Source organism: Pinus tabuliformis, chromosome X, assembly GCF_031772625.1.
Source record: "Pinus tabuliformis cultivar Carrire ecotype Pingquan chromosome X, CPIR1, whole genome shotgun sequence".
Classification (NCBI taxonomy): Eukaryota; Viridiplantae; Streptophyta; class Pinopsida; order Pinales; family Pinaceae; genus Pinus; species Pinus tabuliformis.
In genome coordinates this window covers 706,294,370-706,313,415 of record NC_142308.1, presented here as the reverse complement: position 1 = coordinate 706,313,415, position 19,046 = coordinate 706,294,370, and the positions used below count along the sequence as shown (strand labels likewise).

The 19,046-nt window shown below is 42.0% G+C and overlaps 1 protein-coding gene across 1 annotated transcript in view; it reads left to right on the top strand.

Annotated features, from left to right (window-relative positions):
• LOC149141931 (ALG6, ALG8 glycosyltransferase family) overlaps window positions 1–18,836 on the top strand; it is a 46,646-nt gene extending 27,810 nt beyond the window's left edge. Inside the window, exons 2-4 of the mRNA XM_089447624.1 lie at window positions 17,336–17,542; window positions 17,655–17,892; window positions 18,189–18,836. Coding sequence (XP_089303750.1) covers window positions 17,336–17,542; window positions 17,655–17,892; window positions 18,189–18,613 — 870 coding nt within the window. The 3' untranslated portion in view covers window positions 18,614–18,836. The remainder of the gene's footprint in view (window positions 1–17,335; window positions 17,543–17,654; window positions 17,893–18,188) is intronic.
• The last annotated feature ends 210 nt before the right edge of the window (window positions 18,837–19,046 follow it).

The window sequence follows — 19,046 nt, the reverse complement described above, 5'->3', positions numbered from 1 at the left end:
CCAGGTTCAGGAATCAACAAGTTTTACAACAGTTTGGATTTCTCGCGAGACGGAAGGAATAGTGTGGCAGAGAAATCAATTTTTTTTCGCACCATTTACACTTGAGCGATCGCTATTAGTATTGCTGTGCTACGGCTTTTGTTCTGACCAGACGTGACATTTTGGTAACAACGATCGGGCTGAGGGTTTGGATCGTGGCTGTGTGCCAGATGAGTATTCCCTCCATTGACTTTAGTTTTGTAGTACAGAAAGATCAATTCCTGTTGTACACATTGAGACGGGTAGTGGGCACGCGGAACGGACCAACGTTATATCAATACGGAGAATTTTTTTTTTGGCCCAGGTATTTTATTTTTCGTTTGTCGAAATTTTTTTCTGAGTACAGATTTGATGTGGGTTTTGTGATACCTCAACTGGGCAGTCATCAGAATTTTCTGGGTGCATCGTTTTCTGTGCCTCGATTTTTCGAGTCAGCTGGCATCTGCATTGAAAGCCATGTCAGACTCCTTTGTTGTTTTCAGTATCTTGGGAAACATGCAGATGGCCTCGCTAACCAATCTGATGTTGGAAGGCAGTGAGCGCTTTAATGGCACCAATTATAACATCTGGAAACAGAGAATGTTGACCATTTTTTAATATAGGCGTCTTGACCAGCTGGTTTTGGGCAAAGAGCTCCGTCCTGGTACAACTGGTGCCGATCAAGATAAGTTTGATGATCGAAATCAAGAGGCTGTTATGCTTCTCAAACTCTCTGTGACTGATGGTCAGTTACCGCAGATTCTTTCCGGCAAGACAACTGTCGAAATCTGGCAACATTTGAAGGAATTGCATGAGACATCCGACAAGAGTAGAGCTTTTTTTCTCAAGAATAAGTTGTTCTCCATCACGATGGAAGAACATATGTCTTTACAGGAACATCTTAACAAGATTAAAGACATTCGAGATCAGCTCGAAGCCATTGGTCGGACCATGGAGGAAAAAGATATGGTAGTTATCACTCTGAAAAGTCTACCAAAACCTTATGAGCACTTCATAGAAACACTCAACATTACCTCCGCTAATGTTGATCTGAAGTTTTAAGAGTTATGCACAAAACTCATGCAGCAGGATCGTTGGAAACAACAGTTTGGTAGTGGTGCTTCATCAGCCTCCTCAGAAAATGCTTTTGCTGCCAAATATCAGTCCTATCAGTCTTTTCAGCAGAAAGGTTCTTCTCAACCTTTTGATCTCGCTAAAAAGAAAAATGTGCAATGTAATTACTGTCACAAGTTCGGTCACATGCAAAAAGATTTCCGACAGAGGATTGCTTCTGAACAAAAGAAACAGGGAGGGTCCCATCAGACAACGAATGTTGCAGAACATTTTGAGCATCACGCCATTTCTCTCATAGGTGTGACTGGTTTATTGACTTCTCATCTTTCAATGATTCCATGGTATTCGGTGGAGGTGAGGAGTACATAGTGGTTGGCAGAGGTACAGTTCAGATCCAGTCTAGTGGGCGCACACTCATCTTCCTGAATGTATACTATGTTCCTGGTATGGAAATTAATCTGCTGTTTGTCAGCCAGATTATGTGGAACTCTCCTCAGCTCGATGTGGTGTTCAATGCGCACAAGTGCTCCATTATTGACAGGGAGACTCGTCTTACGGTTGCCTTTGGCCTAGAGGATCATGGTCTATATAGGCTTCTTGACACTGGTGATTCTCCAAAAGTGGCTCTAGCAGCTCGTGTTTCTCCCATCAACACTCTGTGGCATCAACGATATAGGCATCTAAACATTCAGTATCTTTCTCAGCTATCTCGGGAAGGACTTGTGTCAGGTTTACCTGATATTTAGACTCAGCAGTTGGGAGTGTGTGGCGCTTGTCAAGTTGGCAAGCAACATCGGTCTTCATTCAAGGATGGAGAATCTTGGCGCGCATCTAAGGTACTCCAGTTAATTCATGCTGATATTTGTGGTCCTATGAATGCATCTTCTATTACTGGTTGCAAATATTTTTTGCTTATTGTAGATGATTTCAGTAGAAAGATGTGGGTGTACTTTCTAAAACATAAATCTGATGGTTTTAATATCTTTCAGAAGTTTAAGTCCTTAGTTGAAAAGTAGTCTGGCTGTAATATCATAACTCTTAGGACAGATAATGGGGGGGAATTTTGTTCTTCTGCTTTCTCCAACTTCTGTGATACTCATGGCATCAAACGCCAGTTAACTACACCCTACACTTCTCAGCAGAACAGTGTTGTTGAACGTCGCAACCGTACGGCTGTTGAAATGGCTCGTTCCATGTTACAACACAGGAGAGTTCCGAACAAATTCTGGGCTGAAGTAGTGTTTACTGCCGTCTATCTTCTTAACCAATCACCTACTCAGGCTGTTAAAGGGAAGACTCCAGAAGAGGTTTGCTCTGGTCGTAAGCCTACGATCAGTCACCTCAAAGTATTTGGCTCGATTGCATATGTTTGGATTCCAGATGCCAAGCGCTCTAAGTTGGATTCCAAAAGCCAGAAACTCATGATGACAGGGTACAGTGATCACCACAAGGCCTATAGGCTGATAGATATAACTACTGGTCGTCTTAGCTTCAGTCGGGACGTAGTATTTGATGAAGACAGAGGATTCTTTCAGTCTCCTTCTGAGCAGTGTTTTGAGGATCAGCCTCACAGTGTTTTTCTTCCGTTAGGTCCACCTGATGGGAGGGATGATGTAGCATCAATATTTGATGCTGCACTACCTGAGCTTCCTCCGGAACATAATCCTCCTCTTGCTGTTCCTCTTGCTCCTGAGCCTCCTCCACCTCCTCCTGATATTGGTTCCTCTACTCTCCGGCCTAAATGGTGGGCTAAAACTATTGGTGATCTCCGGGATAATGAGCTCCTTGAAGGTAGAACTTCCAGAAATAAGAGCACACAACAGTCTATAGTAAATTTTGCTCTTATGGCTAACCTACACAGTATTTTTGAGCCTCAAACCTATTCAGAGGCTAAGGGTACACCTGAGTGCGAACATGCTATGGAAGCTGAATTCCAGAGTCTTCAGAAGAATCACACTTGGACCCTTTCTGATCTTCCTACAGAGAAGAAGCCCATTAGCTGCAAATGGGTGTATAAAGTGAAATACAAAGCTGACGGAACCCTAGACAAGTATAAGGCTTGCCTTGTTTCTCGGGGTTCTCACAGAGGGAAGGCATCGACTATGAGGAGACCTTTGCTCCTATAGCCAAGATGAGTACCATACGACTCGTCCTTGCCTTAGTAGCCCAGTTCAGTTGGAAAGTCCATCCGATGGATGTAAAGAGTGCTTTTCTGAATGGTGACTTACAGGAAGAAGTCTACATGACACAGCCTCCAGGATTCAAGGTTGCCGGTCAAGAACAAAAATTCTGTAGATTAGTCAAAGCACTCTCTGGTCTGAAACAAGCTCCTCGGGCTTGGTACATGAAAATTGATAAGTACCTAACAGATCATGGCTTTCAGCGGAGCCCATCTGATGCAAACCTATATATCAAGCATACTGGTGATGATATTTTGTTTGTGGTTGTCTATGTGGATGACCTTATCATTACTGGTAGTTCAACACATTTGATCCAGGGCATCAAACAAGATTTGTGCAACACCTTTGATATGATAGATTTGGGACTCCTTCATTACTGTTTTGGGGTTGAAGTCTGGCAGATTGAGAACAACATCTTTCTCTCTCAGTCCAAGTATGCCAGAAATCTTGTGGACAGGTTCAAAATGCAGGATTGCAAACTTGCCACGACTCCTATGGAACCAGGGCTCAAACTTTCAGCTCAGTCATCCTCACCCCTTGTGGATGAAACCTTATTTAGGCAATTAGTGGGTAGCCTCATCTACCTTCTGCCACTAGACTTGACATCAGTTTTGCAGTAAGCTACATTTCCCGCTTCATGTCAGCTCCTAACGCTGATCATTAGATAGCAGCGAAGCGCGTGCTGGGTTATGTGTGTGGCACTCCTGATTATGGATTTCTGTACACTCGGAGTTCCGATCCTATACTCAGTGGTTACACAGATTCTGACCAGGCCGGTTCGGTTGATGACCGTAAATCTACAGTTGGGTATGTGTTTAGTCTGGGATCCGGTGCTGTCACATGGACTAGTAAGAAGCAGCAGGCAGTGGCTCTTTCCTCGACAGAAGCAGAGTATCGGGGAGCAGTTAAGGCATCTTGTGAGGCAGTTTGGCTTCGACGTATGCTTGCGGATATGCATGTTTCCTAGGCCGGTCCTACTCCTTTGTTCTGTGATAATCAGGGAGTGCTCAAACTTGCCAAGAATCCAGTCTTCCATGAACGAACAAAGCATGTGGAAACCCATTGTCACTACATTCGACAACTTGTTGAAGACGGATCCATTCAGTTGTTGTATGTTCCCACAACGGACCAGCCAGCAGACATCCTCACCAAGCCCCTTGGTCCTGATAAATTTGTAAAATTCAGAGGGTCTATAGGCGTTGTAAATAGATTGAGCATTAAGGGAGGGTATTAGAATAATGCTACTTTAGTGTTTAATGCTGTTTCTATTTTTGTCTTATTAGCAGTTTCTTAGACGAAACTTGTTGTTTCTATTTCTTAGTAGAAACTTGCTGTTTCTATCTATGTAAATACATTTGTATTATTTATTGAGCTTCATAGCTCATTGTAAATTAATTCAATTCATTCATTAATTAGGCTCCTCTAGGGTGGCACTCGAAGTCCATTGAAGGAGTTGAGATTTCCCCTCAGAAACCTCGTGTGTGGAACAACACAATGTTGACATGGCTCAACAACTCAATCAAACAGTAGTATAATTTTCAGATTGATAAAAGCTACCAAATGATGGCCCGTCCTCTTCTATTTATGTTTGTTGTACTCTTCCTTTCCTCGTGTGCCCCATTCTCCACTAGTACGCCTTCCTTCTCCTTCCTTCTCTCTCCACAAATGCTTTTTCCTAAGGAAGTGCGTAATCCTGTTGTGTGTGACCCCCACAACCCACTAAGAATTCGATTTTCTCCCTCTCCTAAGTCAAAATACCCAAAATTGTTGCTAATTCCAAATTTGTCAAAAAGTGTAATATTTCCTAAGTGGCTTAGGAAAATTGGGGATATTACAGTCCTCCCCGCCAAAAATTGCTTGTCCCCAAGCAATGCCTGAACAAGCGTTCCCACTATCTGATGGCCCAAATAGTCACTGCAAATAATACCAGGGTCCCAAATGTGCCACCGAGTCATCCCTGTCCCATGCACTATCCTGTCACAAAGGAATCCCTCGATACTAGGATCCTGAGCCACCCTGATCAGTGTGGAGCACCCCTTGCTCCACTCACTATCCAGCCAGGTGTAGGTACCAGAAACCCTCTGCATACTTTCAATAAGTAGAACATCATGACAATGCATAACTCTGTCCAACTCCCCATGAGACTTTCCTACCGAGTAGTCCACCTCATGCACTCCAAGAGGAAACTCTTGAAGATACACCCCAACCCCTGTGGGGGGGAAAGTATCTTCCACATGAGCTTCCCTTGATATCCTCTTGGTTACCAACCTACCATGCTGATGAAGTCCCCCATGCCATCAACGAGTCACAAAACCCCAATGGAAGATCTGGATGATCTCCCCTTGTAGCAGCCAGATCACCCCTATAGGTCGCTGAGCTATCTAGTATTGCGATGCCCGGGTCCCATGCTCGTCTCAGAAAATCGCCGCCATGCTGTCGCTACGCCACTCTGACTCTAATAGGCTGCCCATCGTGTGCACACTGCATCCTCCTCCCTTGGAACCTGGTGGCGAAATATTGACGAAGGCCAAGGTCATCTTGCCTAGGTATCTCTCTGATGTCAATATCTACCCACTCATTGCTAATCTCGATATTGAGCCGCAATTGGAGAAGCTTGCCTCGACAAACAATGGAGGCCTCAGCGATCCTCCATGTGTCAACCCCAAAGTGAGCTAGATCACCCTTTGCTATGGTCCTGCTCCTCATGAAATGGAGTGGCCTGTCAACCAATTGAATCCTTGGATCCCCTAGCCAGACCTGCTGTGGCATAGCTCTAACAATTGCTGGAATCCATCGGTGCTTCGTCCCTAGTCCCTGCATGCAACCAACATATATGGCCCATATATCATGAGCTAATCTGATGCATGCTAAATTGCCCTGTGCCTGCCACTGCGTAGTACCAATGACTACTGGAAGCCACATGTGCCAAATAGCTACCCCATGAATGCAGCCAATAGATGGGAATTTGATACTCGTAATCGAATCAGTGTATGCAGATCCGTCTTGCTCCTACCAACCATCACCACTGAGTTTGCCATTCGCCCTCTCGATAATGTGCCAATACAATGTTTGGAAACCGGACACATACTGGAAAACTGCCTCAGTCGTACACGGTATCCTCTGCTCATGCATGGTCTTGACATGCCCTGTGGAAAGAGTGACACATGTCTCCCTCGTGAGAAGCTTCCCAGATGATGAATGATATGCCACCCCTGTAGATGATCACCTCATCCCCAACTTGTCGCTGTCAACTCACGCATCAACCTAATGCCATGCTGAGAAGCCTCTCCTTTGGTGCGATGAGTGTCATCCAAATGTCTCGGGTGAGCTCCTTGTTCCTCGTTGCTTGTGCCTAGAGTGTTGAAGGACAACAATCAAATCATTTGTGCTCGTAAGTGATGTAGAAGAGGGACAAGCGTGTGAGTCCCCATGGATACCATCGAGTGTCGCTCATCTGTCTCCCCATCGATCCTGGGTGAACTACACCCAAAGTTATGATTGGTGTTTCCATCCATAAGTCTCCCTGGAGGCAACCCTCCAAGACCTCGATGTGCAACACCATACGCCCCTACATACCATCGAGCATCCTTGTACTCCTCGGCATGCCATTGTACATCGTAGCCTACCCCTGTACACCATTGGATACCCCTTACTATTGCTGCCCCATCCTACATTATCTCGCGTCCTGCCAGAGTCACTGTACCTGAGACTCCTCGCAAGTACTCAATGCGATGCGAGTCACTCCTACTCCACAGTGTAAACCGACATGCTACCACACACCTGCATGCACCTCCATGCTCCTCTACAGGCCATTGCTCCTCGCTTCATAACCTTGCACACCACTGGATGCTATGGCCTAAAATTGGGTTTGTACGTATCAATCCGCATCCCTCTACATAACACTGGACCCTACGACATAACTCTGTGCAGTCTTGTGTACCACTGCCTACTATTGTACTAGCCTGTAACATACGGTATTCCACATGTGCCAAAGTATCTGCTACTCTGCTAGTGAGCCCACCATGACACGCGCCATATCTCCTTATCCGTCCTATAGACTTGAGTGGCCTAACTCCACACCTGCTAGAGGGGATATTTGATCCTCGATGACTCCTGCGCACAATATCTCCATGGGAGAACATCGTCTCCATACAACGCTCGGTCTGACGACCTACCCATGCCACCTCCTCCAACCAGCTCCTGCCATATGCTACTTGTCCTACGACCCCATGCGCAACCAACATGCCAAAATAACCCATGGAGTCTGCTCACAAACTGCCTGGCCACTAGTGCTGACTGGAACTCTCTTAAGGAATGCATGTGCTCAGTCATTGGGTCGACTACCTCATCAATGCCATAGCCATCCGACATGTCTAATATCGATAGGAAGCCCCATTTAGATCCCAATGCCAACTTGGGCCTCTAGTACCCTCGATGTCTGAGAGCTCCCATTGAGCTTCACTGCGGACTACGACCATCTCCATGAGTCTAGCCCACCCCACCAGGTACCAACTCAAAATCTCTCGCCATCCAACCCCAAGAGGGGTTGAATGCACAAACTCCCACACATAGAACAAGTCCTCCATCCTACGAATGTTGCACCCTGCGCAACTTGTGTCGCCTCATCTCTCTAGTCTGGCCAATCCATGTAATATGCCTAGGTAACACGACCTCTCTCACCAACATGCGGAGGTGGACCAACAATGTTGCGAGCCCCATCGATGAATGCTTGAAGGAGACTGCCACCTGAAAGTACGATAACTCTGCTGGCTGCCGATGCACTTGACTGCTCCTGATCGATGGTTGATTCCAAGGATGGCTGCTCATCCTCCTCCATGGGCTCAACATGAGTCACGAAATGCCCCTCCACAACTAGCACACGTCCCTCTATGTGTTCTCCATGCTACTGTAGGTGGCTGCCATCTAGGGATTCGGTCATGGCTCCGGGTACCTCTGTGTCTCCTGACACCTCATCTAGGGACGACACCTCATCAACATGTGGATCTATGGGTGTAGGCTCTATTCTCTCCACCAAGATGTCAACTGGTGCTATCAATGAGGCCTCCAACAATGGTGACTTCTGCGCCACACTGGGTATATTGATGTGCTCCTCACCATCCTGTGTGCCCTCAGCATCGTGCTCATCCTCCTCCTTGGGCTCCTGATATCTAAATCCAAGTCGCCACCAGCAAAAGCACCCCCTGGTCTCACCCTCTAATTGTCCCTTTTCTGCCTGCTCCTTTTGAGGATATTTGGTGCCCTGATTCTGTCGACTTTCCCCACATGGTGTAGATGGTTGTACCCCCACGACCTGTGCACCCCTAGTGAATCTGCTATAAGGATGAGGATGGATCTGGTCTGTCACCTTCCTCAATTGGGCCAACCTCTCATTGTTCTAGAGGATTCCACCCCAAAATCCTTGCACACTGAATTTTCCTTGAGCCACGGGTGTCTATTGTTTAACCCATCACTGTGCATACATGCCCAAATTCTCCATGATCTTGGTGGCTCCCCCACAATTGGCCAAGATCATGGCTTTGATACCACTGTAATATTCCTAATGGAAATATTAAGTGATAACAGTGATGCAACCATAACACATGCAATACAAATTGTACACATCCAGAAATACCATATTACACCAGAAATAACACCCAAAACGCTGAGCCTTTTTATTATATTAACCAGATGGAGTACAATGAGTATGAATAAAAGAACTTGGCTTGCTACAACAAGCAAGGCAAGATCCCAAGCTTCACTACCAAATTTGCGTCCACCTAGAAAATTGTTGCTGCTGTTGGAAAGGAACTGTTGATTTAGATCTCCAAACTACTCTAAAAATTATGAGAAAATAGCCACAGGCTTTACTCCACCCTCTCAACAAAACCCAACAATATCTCACGAATTTAAGTGGTGGAAATGATCTGAGAATAAACTGTTCCCTCCAACAATTTCTGCTTCTGCCTGTGAAATCCAACTGGGAATTTTGCCTTTAGGAGTGCTCAGAAACTTCTGCTAAATAAATCTTGGCCTCTCCTCAACAAACTCAGAAAAACCCAGAAAGGATTGGGCCTAATTCCAACCTCTGAAATTACCCCCAATTATGGCCTGCTCCTCTAACAATTGGGTAATTCGACCCTCCAGGAAACACTGCTGCTTTTTGCCTAAAACATGTTGAGTATTCTCCCCCAATATCCTCTTTATGCCCCCAAGCCAACTCAACCCCAAAATCACTGATCAAACCTCCACAATGAGTGGTCTTCACCAATGACTGCAGAAGCCCCAAACCAGTCACTTCTGTGCTAGCCAAAGAGAGAAGAATTCGGCCAATAAAGTAGCCCCTCAAACCACCAAACAAACCTCTGCAAAAATGGCGTTGAACCTTGAGGGAATATGCTCCTAAATTTCCGGAAAGTTTGCTACTTTGTAGCTCATTCTCCTCAGGAAAGCGTGGAACGTCTTTGCACCCAAACTACTCCAAAATGCCACAAATTAACTTGTAGAATTACCTTCCGAATAACTCCACAATAAAGCAAAGGCTCCTCTAGGGTGGCACTCGAAGTCCATCGAAGGAGTTGAGATTTCCCCTTGGAGACCGCGTGTGCTGAACAACACAATGTTGACTTGGCTCAACAACTCAAGTAAACAGTATAATTTTCAGATTGATAAAAGCTACCGAATGATGACCCCTCCTCTTCTATTTATGCTTGCTATCCTCTTCCTTTCCTCGTGGGCTCCATTCTGCACTAGTACGCTTTCCTTCTCCTTCCTTCTCTCTCCACAAGTGCATTTTCCTAAGGGAGTGCGTAATCCTTTTGTGGGTAGCCCCCACAACCCACGAAGAATTCAATTTTCTCCCTCTCCTAAGTCAAAACCCAAAATGGTTGCTAATTCTGAATTTGTCAAAAAGTGTAATATTTCCTAAATGGCTTAGGAAAATTGGGGATATTACATTCGTCCTTGCAACTTCTTGGAAACCCTAATATAGCCTCCTCTTGAGACCTACTTAGAGAAAGACAACTCTCCTAAGGTCAACGAGGTCAAGACAAGGGTTTTCCCTCTTCCAGCTACCAGATTCTGCACTTCGTCCTACTGCAACTCGGACCTGCAACTTCGGCTTGTTTCTGCAACCCAAAAACCCTAGAATTTCGCACGTGTGAGAGAGATAGAGCCCAAAAACAAGAAATTTCGTCCTTCCAGCTTCTTCCAGATCTCCACTCTCCTTCTGCCTTTCCCAACTACATATCAAACTCTTTCTTGTAGATCGAACTTGTGAGTGAGTGTGTCCCAAATGAAGTCGAACTACTCCTTTATATAGCCTTCTCAAGGGGTCGAATTCCCTCCTTTAGGCCAACTTGATGATCCCAGGGCTGACTTGTACTCTTGGAGATTCCAAGACTTTCTACTCTTAAAAATAGTTCTTTTTACAATTACAAATTTTCTCGGAAGGGTCTTATAAACATGATCTCCATTGACTCATGACATTAAGTCCTAAGTCCTAACAAACCCTAGAAGCACGAAGAACATGCTTTTACCTAGAAGACCATCAATAATGAGCATGAAACCCATGCTTTGATAATAATAATTTTCTTTCTTCTTTTCTTGTGTGTTACATAGGATACATATTGAAATGCATACAACAATATTGAAGACCCAAACTAGTTACATTTCTCGACACTCCCTCTTAACTAGGGAGGTATTCATAATTGTACAAACAGTACAACATCATATTTCAAATTGAAGAGTTCTCAAGAAGAGTCGGATTGATAAGCCATACTGTAAGCATCATCATCATGACCAACACTGTCCTTGAGGCCTAACTGGACAAGCTCTACTTTAATCAAGAGAATTATGCTGGGAGGCTTTACGTGTGATACCGCACTACCTCTACAAGGTACATACCCCATCCGAATGTCTACAAGGTATGTCCTTTTAGGACTATTCTTATCTTGGATCTCCAATCCCGAGTCCTCAAAGAATATTGGTCCTCTTCGACCACTCTTCTCTTGGATACTTGTCACATCCTCAAAGAGTGTCGGTCCCTTTCCTTTCTTGGATGCTATATCCTCAAGGAAACCATAGATGCTTATCCAATCCTTTGCCATTCTCTCTTCATCACTTAAAGAGGAGAATGCACATGTGATGTCCAACATCACTCCCTCTCAACCAAAGAAGCCATTGCTATTCTCCTTTGATCTTGAGAATAGAACCTTGCTCCTATACAAGGAGACTCCTTTACTCCCTCTCAAAATAAGAGAAGATCTATACTTCCTTTCTATTTGGGAAGTCACCATCACAAGCCTTACAACTTGTCTTCATAAGAGTATCAACTACCAGTTCTTCATAGCTGCCTGGCTCCCTCTTTCTTCTATATCATCGAGCTTTCTTTCTTTCAAGGTATCATGGAGCCACCTTCTCTCTTCAATCTTGTGACAGGTTCTAGGCCAATCTTCTTGCTCATCACTTTCTTCTTCAATATGAAGGCATTATATTGAGCCTTCCCAAACTTCAAGCTGATCTTGTGACAGGTTCTAGGCTAATCTCCTTGCTCATCACTTTCTTCTTCAATATGAAGGCATTATATTGAGCCTTCACAAACTTCAAGCTGATCATAACTTCTTCTTGAAAGTGATCTTCCTTTGACGTCCAGGTTATCTCCTTGCACCACTACCTTTTAATCTCAGGATGTCTATATCTTGACTTCACAGTTGCTAGGTACCACATATTAAGCTTCCCTCAATATTCTTCATCCATATAGTTAAACTTGCCTCAACTGCCATCATATATTATTGCAACATTTTTCCAGGTAGCAAAATAATATGTTAACCAGATAACCAACAATGATGAAAATCAGACTTACCTTACCATGGTGACCTTGTCATTCCTTCAACATCCTCTTGGTCCATCTCCGTAAGAATCTTCCTTCATGCATCAGAGTGCCCAAAGATCAAACTTGATTACCAAGTTACAACTTTTCTTCCATAGACTATACTGGATGTTAATCATTATTATATATATTCTAGAGAAAGTTTTAAATTCTTTTATACACCCTTAAGTAAGTCAAATTTTAAATATCATCTACCTAAGCATATTTTATGACCAACTTTCTTTCCACAAGATTCTACATGAATCTTATCCAAAGTTTTATATAGCATGCATGCCTATGCTTTTATCCGACCATCTAGCTATTCATATATCTCACAAAGAGACTGCATCCTAACCCATTGCATTCTTTCATCCCTTTACTAGTGCTGATTCCACATTACATGGAATGTCTACTATCCCTTTGTCATAGTGCTTTTCCCAAAGATCTTCCAAAATGATGATCTTTCCTGAATCATGATCTTTCCTGAATCATGATTGATTCAACTAAGCGGGATGACAACCTCTAACCTAATGTTAGACAATAACTGGATGATCAATATGCAAAATGGTCTATATATCCATCTATCGATATGATCTCTACAAAGCAAATTAATCATGTAAATTCTATATATGCTACTATCATATGCTTCTTTCTATGATGCTAAGCAAAATATACTATTTTAAAGGAAAGATTAAACTTTTCAAAGAACCTGATAGTCAATGATCCTCCTTTAGTAGTAAAGATCCTTCACTTCTTCCTTCTTTGCCTTCTTCTCAGGTTCTCCCACAACTTCGGCTACATGAGCTTCACTCCTTTCCTTTCTCTTATTATTCTGCTTGTTTGGACTGCCCCTCTTAAAGTGTCCAAATTCATTGCATCCAAAACATTGCACTTTGGACATCTCTTTCTTCTTGGACTTACGGAACTTTCCTTTCTTCAACTTCTTGACTCGAGCTAGAAAGGCTTGAGATTGCTTACCAAATTCATTATCATCCTTGACCTTGATCCTTGATTCTTCTAATATGCATTGTGTCCACAACTCTTCAAAGGGAGTTGAATCCTTCTTGGAGTAGATGCTTGTTGCAAAGCTACTCCATTCTCGTGGCAATGCATTCGGTACACATATGGTTACTTCAGAATCAATGATTGGTTTCCCAAGTCCTTGCAGATGGTCTCTTAGTTGAGAGACTCTCATGAGGAAGGATGCCACATCCTCATCTTTTGACTTCTTCATTCTGTACAACTTGTTTCTTAACGACATCTTTTGACCTGTTGTACTTACCGAATACAAATGCACTAGCTTGTCATACATGGCCTTAGAAGTCTTCAAATTTGTAACAAATGGAACAGAGAATCTTTAATGGATTCCACTATGATCCTTTGTTCCTTTAGTTCCCCTTTCTTGTATATTGCTAATTCTTGTGTCTTATCTTTCTCGGGTTCAGTAATTTCCTCAGTAACATATTCCATTACTTCTTGTTTTGTCAATATCAAGTCGATTCTTTTATTCCATGCTAGATAGTTTGATTCCCCAATGAGCTTGTTACTCTCTTTGCAGCAATGTTTTAAAACTCTAACTCGGAGTCCGACTTGGCTGAGGGTCAACTCCGACTCTGACTCGGTATCAACTTGGCCGGCTCGATTTCAATGACTCGGTCGTTGTAAAAAATACATTAAATATTTATTTTTTATAAAAACGCATAATTTTAAAGATTTTCATTCATGTTTCCAAACACACAGCATTAGAATATAGATAGAAGACAACATATGATCAAAGTAGGCTCATGAATATATCCATTATATTAAAATGGCACCCAGTGCACTGTCCAATACATACACGATGATGATATAGAGATCAAAACAAAAACACATAACCAAGGAGGCTAGAAATGGCCTCTACAACAAAAGTCTGTGACCAGTACTACTGGCTACTGCTAGAGTTGCCAACATCATCTAGCTCAGTGTTACTTGGGAGCGGGAGCGAAAGTGGGGAGCAAGAGCGAAAACGGGAGCGGGAGCGAAGTGGGAAGCAAGAGCGAAAACGGGAGCGGGAGCGACATTTTCAGAAGCTCCCGGTTTGGGAGCGAATCCCGGAGGAGTTCGACAACCAATGTCACTAACATCAAGGTACATAGAGGGATTGGTGCTCTTGATTAAATACGAGTTCCATACCCTAATACATGAAAAAATTCAATGGAAACATTGCAATCCTCCAATCCTGAAATCCTGAAAAACTGATAAGTTTGTTGGATTTTGAAGGAAATCTAAAATTCTACTTTCTCCATATGAAATCCACTGAGGCCGGAACCACTCTCAAACATCCTGAGTCATTTTACATTCTCCTTAATCTTCATTTTCATCCTTTTACTTTAAGAATTTAACATTACCATGAATAGCATAGCCTTAGTAGGGCAATATGATCAAATACTAGGGTTTGGGAGAGGGGAATGGACCCCAAAGACCAACAAACTAATTCATAAACCCCTTTGGAGTCCCCCACACTTAGAAAAATAAAAATAAAAATAAAAAAAGGTGTGCTTTTATGGTTCACTGGCCACTGTCAGCTACCTGACCGAGTAGTTACGGATCCGGCCAAGTCGGCCGAGTCATCACTGACTCGGCTGATCGAACCGAATTTTCTGCTGGGTTGAAAATTTTTTATCTGGCTTGGACCAACTCGGCCGAGTCGGTTCTGAGTCGGTCGGATCTTAAAACAATGCTTTGCAGAAATAACCCATATGACTTGAAGATTCAGGCATGATGTAATAATATGTTACTTACTTGATGACCAAGATTTTCCTTGATGATGTCTCCAACATTCTTGATTCTTTTAAAACCTTTAGAGAGTTCTTGATGATGTCTTTGAAAAATGTTCCCTAGGATTCCTCCACCAACAACTTCCAAGATTGATGCCTTACAAATAAGCTTCCTTTTTGCGAGATCAACACCATCCTTGCAAGATTGATGTAGTCTTGATCTTATTCAATGTAGAAACCCTAGTTTAGAAGGGTCTTCTAACAATGAGCCTTTAACTAGATCTTTTAAAGAGACAATTTTGCAGTCTTCTTCTTTCAGGCTTCGAGAGCTTTCTATCTTTTGATCAACAATCCTTTCTAGTTTCCTTTCCAGCTGCCTTCCTTGTTCACCTTAGCTCTGATTCCATGTTAGAAAATGTAAAGCGACAACTATTATATCTTATTTTTCTCAACCTTGATAGTGCTTGTGAATCTTTAGTTAGATCTTTCATCAAACAATATCAAGAAAAATAACAATAACAATAACATAAGAGGACACAAATATAGGCTCTCTTTTTAGAATTTGCTTGAAATGAGATACAAAGACCCAATTCCTAGACAAGTCCTTCTCCTAGTACTAAGTCAGCCCTTTCTCAAGACCTTCCTTTATTCTACACCAAACTGCTACGCCTTGCAACTTTGACCTGCCAGCGACAACACTGCTACTTGATCTGCAACTTTGTCCTCGCGGCTTCTTGGAAACCCTAATATAGCCTCCTCTTGAGACCTACTTAGAGCAAGACAACTATCCCAAGGTCAACGAGGTCAAGACAAGGGTTTTCCCTCCTCTAGCTACCAGATTCTGCACTTCGTCCTACTGCAACTTGGACTTGCAACTTCAACTTGTTTCTGCAACCCAAAAACCCTAAAATTTTGCACGTGTGAGAGAGATAGAGCCCAAAAACAAGAAATTTCGCCCTTCCAACTTCTAGACTTTTGCTCTCCTTCTTTAGCCTTTCTCAACTACAGATCGAACTTTTTCTTGTAGATCGAACTTGTGAGTGAGTGTGTGCCAAATGAAGTCGAACTGCTCCTTTATATAGCCTTCTCAAGGGGTCAAATTCCCTCCTTTAAGCTGAGTTGATGATCCCAGGGCCGACTTGTACTCTTGGAGATTCCAGGACTTTCTAAACTCTAAAATAATTCTTTTTACAATTACAAATTGCCTAGAAGGGTCTTATAAACATGATGTTGATTCCATTGGCTCATGACAATAAGTCCTAAGACCTAAAAAACCCTAGAAGCACGAAGAACATGCTTTTACCTAGAAGACCATCAATAATGAGCATGAAACCCATGCTTTAATAATAATAATTTTCTTATATATTGAAATGAGTACAACAATTATGAAGACCGAAATTAGTTACATTTCTCAACAAGTCTCATAAGGGGCTTCCTCAAACTTTTCTCTAGTCCTTGATCATGAGGTTTTAAAACTGTTGATAAAGATAGAGATGGAACTATTGGAATATGAAATGCCTATGTTTACATGTAAATACGAAGGATAGGATGAAGTGAGAAATGAGCAGAGGGAAAAAACCTGAAAAAGGGAAAAAGCAAAAGGTCAATAGATATGAGGCAGATGGAGGTGTGGAAAATCATGCAAAAAGTTGGAATTGAAAATATGTGGAAGACGAATGCTGGAAAGAGTTGTTGAGATATAACATTGAAGAGAAAGAGAACCATATTTTTGGTATAGAACATTTGAAGAGGAGCTTGAGATTGCTCAAGCAGTTAAAGTGTGGGAGATATTTGAAGACATGGAATGTGAAAGATAACAACGTGTGAACATGGTTCCAGAAGTCTAAACGGAGAAGAGTTTCCTGGACTTGTCCATGAGAGTCCAAAAAGTTGGAGAGCTGGTAAATGTTTTTAATTTGGTAAACTCCTATTGTAATGAATCTTAACTGATGTTTTCTGAATATTTAAAAGATTTTTCCCTTGGCATTCCACATTTTTACAAAATTTTGTGCCTTTTTATTCGCTCATAGTCAAACATTATAATCAACAATTGCCTTTAACCTTGAGAATTAAGATTTTTTTAACTGAGCATCTGTTTCCTTATTTAGTTATTTTTGCAGCTCTTCATTACAGTTCTTGCTTATGAATCGATCTGGCCTACAATTATGTTTGCTTGCCAACACTAAGCATGTAGTACTTTAGGTTTAAGAGTCACACGTACTTTGCAATCATTTTTTATTTTGACGATGGACTGCTATTAGTTATATAATATCTTTACGTGGCATATTTGCAAAAAACGTAATTATTGTAGCTATTGATATATGACTTGATCTCCTTTGCATGACTGAAACAGGGTACCTAGTGAGAATTCTTTCTAGATGAATATTTGGATTTATTGATGCTTACTTTGCGATTCTGATTGTTGTAGGTTCTGCTTGCAGATTTCACAAGTAGTGAAGCGGTTATTTCCATTTGGAAGAGGCCTCTGTCATGCATACTGGGCTCCAAATGTGTGGGCACTTTATAATACAGCTGATAAAGTTATTTCCTTTTCTCTTAGGAGGCTTGGTTTCAATATCCATACTGCAACAGCCTCCTTGACTGGTGGACTTGTTGGTGATTCTGCGCCCTATGCTGTGCTGCCACAGGTTTCTTACTACCTTATTCCTTTTCATATTTCTGTCAAATTTATATTTCTATAACTTAGTCATTTTTTCCCTTATTACACAGTTTGTTTATTTGGGTTTATGAGGTTGGCAGATCACACCTATGATGAGTCTTTTTTTGGTGGTGCTATCAATCTTTCCATGCATCATCCAAATATGGAGGCGTCCACAGCAACAGCACATTACACAATGGGTTGCATATGCATATACATGTGGATTCATGTTTGGATGGCATGTTCACGAGAAAGCCTCCCTGCACTTTGTCATCCCACTGAGCTTGGTTGCCATAGTCAGTTCAGAGGATGCAGGCCACTATATTATTTTGTCAATAGGTTTGCTTTTCTCCTTAATACTTTAGCCTGGTCTATTGTATCTGTCTCTTCTCTCTGTTTGGGTTTTCCCAATTTCCTAGTTATGAATTTGTTTGGCATGTTTCCTTTTACAACTGCTCAGGGTTTGGTCACATTCAGGAAGTAGATAACAAAACATTATATTCATACACAGAAGGCTGTCTATTCTGATAATTTATTGTAAGTCTTTATTCATTGGTTAAGGTTATAGCAGATTATTTGCAGGATTCCAGATTTTTCTAATCAGAAAGGTTCTTCATTGTTTTTCTGTCATGCAGTATCTTGTTATTCTATGTTTCCACTGCTTTATGAAGATGAAGAATATCCTGTGAAGGTTCTTCTCCTTATCGTACATGGAGCAGTTATGTGGAGAAGCTTCTCTCTGTACTGTAGCAATGAAAATGCCAGAGGACATCTTTCTTGTGGCTACCCTTCCCTAGCTAAGGTACGACCAGATCTACAATCTCATTTGATTGCAATATTTTGCAATAAGGAGAACGCAAAGAGTGGGTTAGTTGGAAAACTTGGTCATTTATATATCTGGGGCATGATATTTGCTGAAATTTGGGGTCGTTTTTTACATCCTTATCTTCTCAATAACAAACTCCCCTTCCTGCCTCTTATGCTTCAATCTATTTATTGTTCACTGGGAATGCTTTATTCTTATATTTTCCAGCTTTGTCAGATTCTTCTCTTGACGTAATATGATTTTATTGCAATTATTGAGATGTACAAAGGGAACTGGCACTTCTCTCATATGTAAATGTATTTTTGCAAACAAAAGTCATGCTTTAGAAAACTTCTTGTCATATTAGAAGCATGGCAGCTTTGTAGTTTTTGGACTCGAGGGATTCTTCATGCTAACAGCACTCTACTTTTATCTTGTTATCATATAATAGGAAGGTTGAAATATGGTTGTTTCCAAAGACTTGTTTCATATACTATTTATTTACTTACAATTTGGAATTTATGAAGTAACTATCTTGTAAAGAAAGTTTTCTCTTTTTTTTTTTGGTTAGGAAAGCTGTAATGGTTATACTATGGATTTAAGCACTGATAATTAAATATGGTATATGGTGAAATGGGGATCAGGTTGGGTGAGCAAGGCTGCGTCAACTAATAGCATTCATATTGTT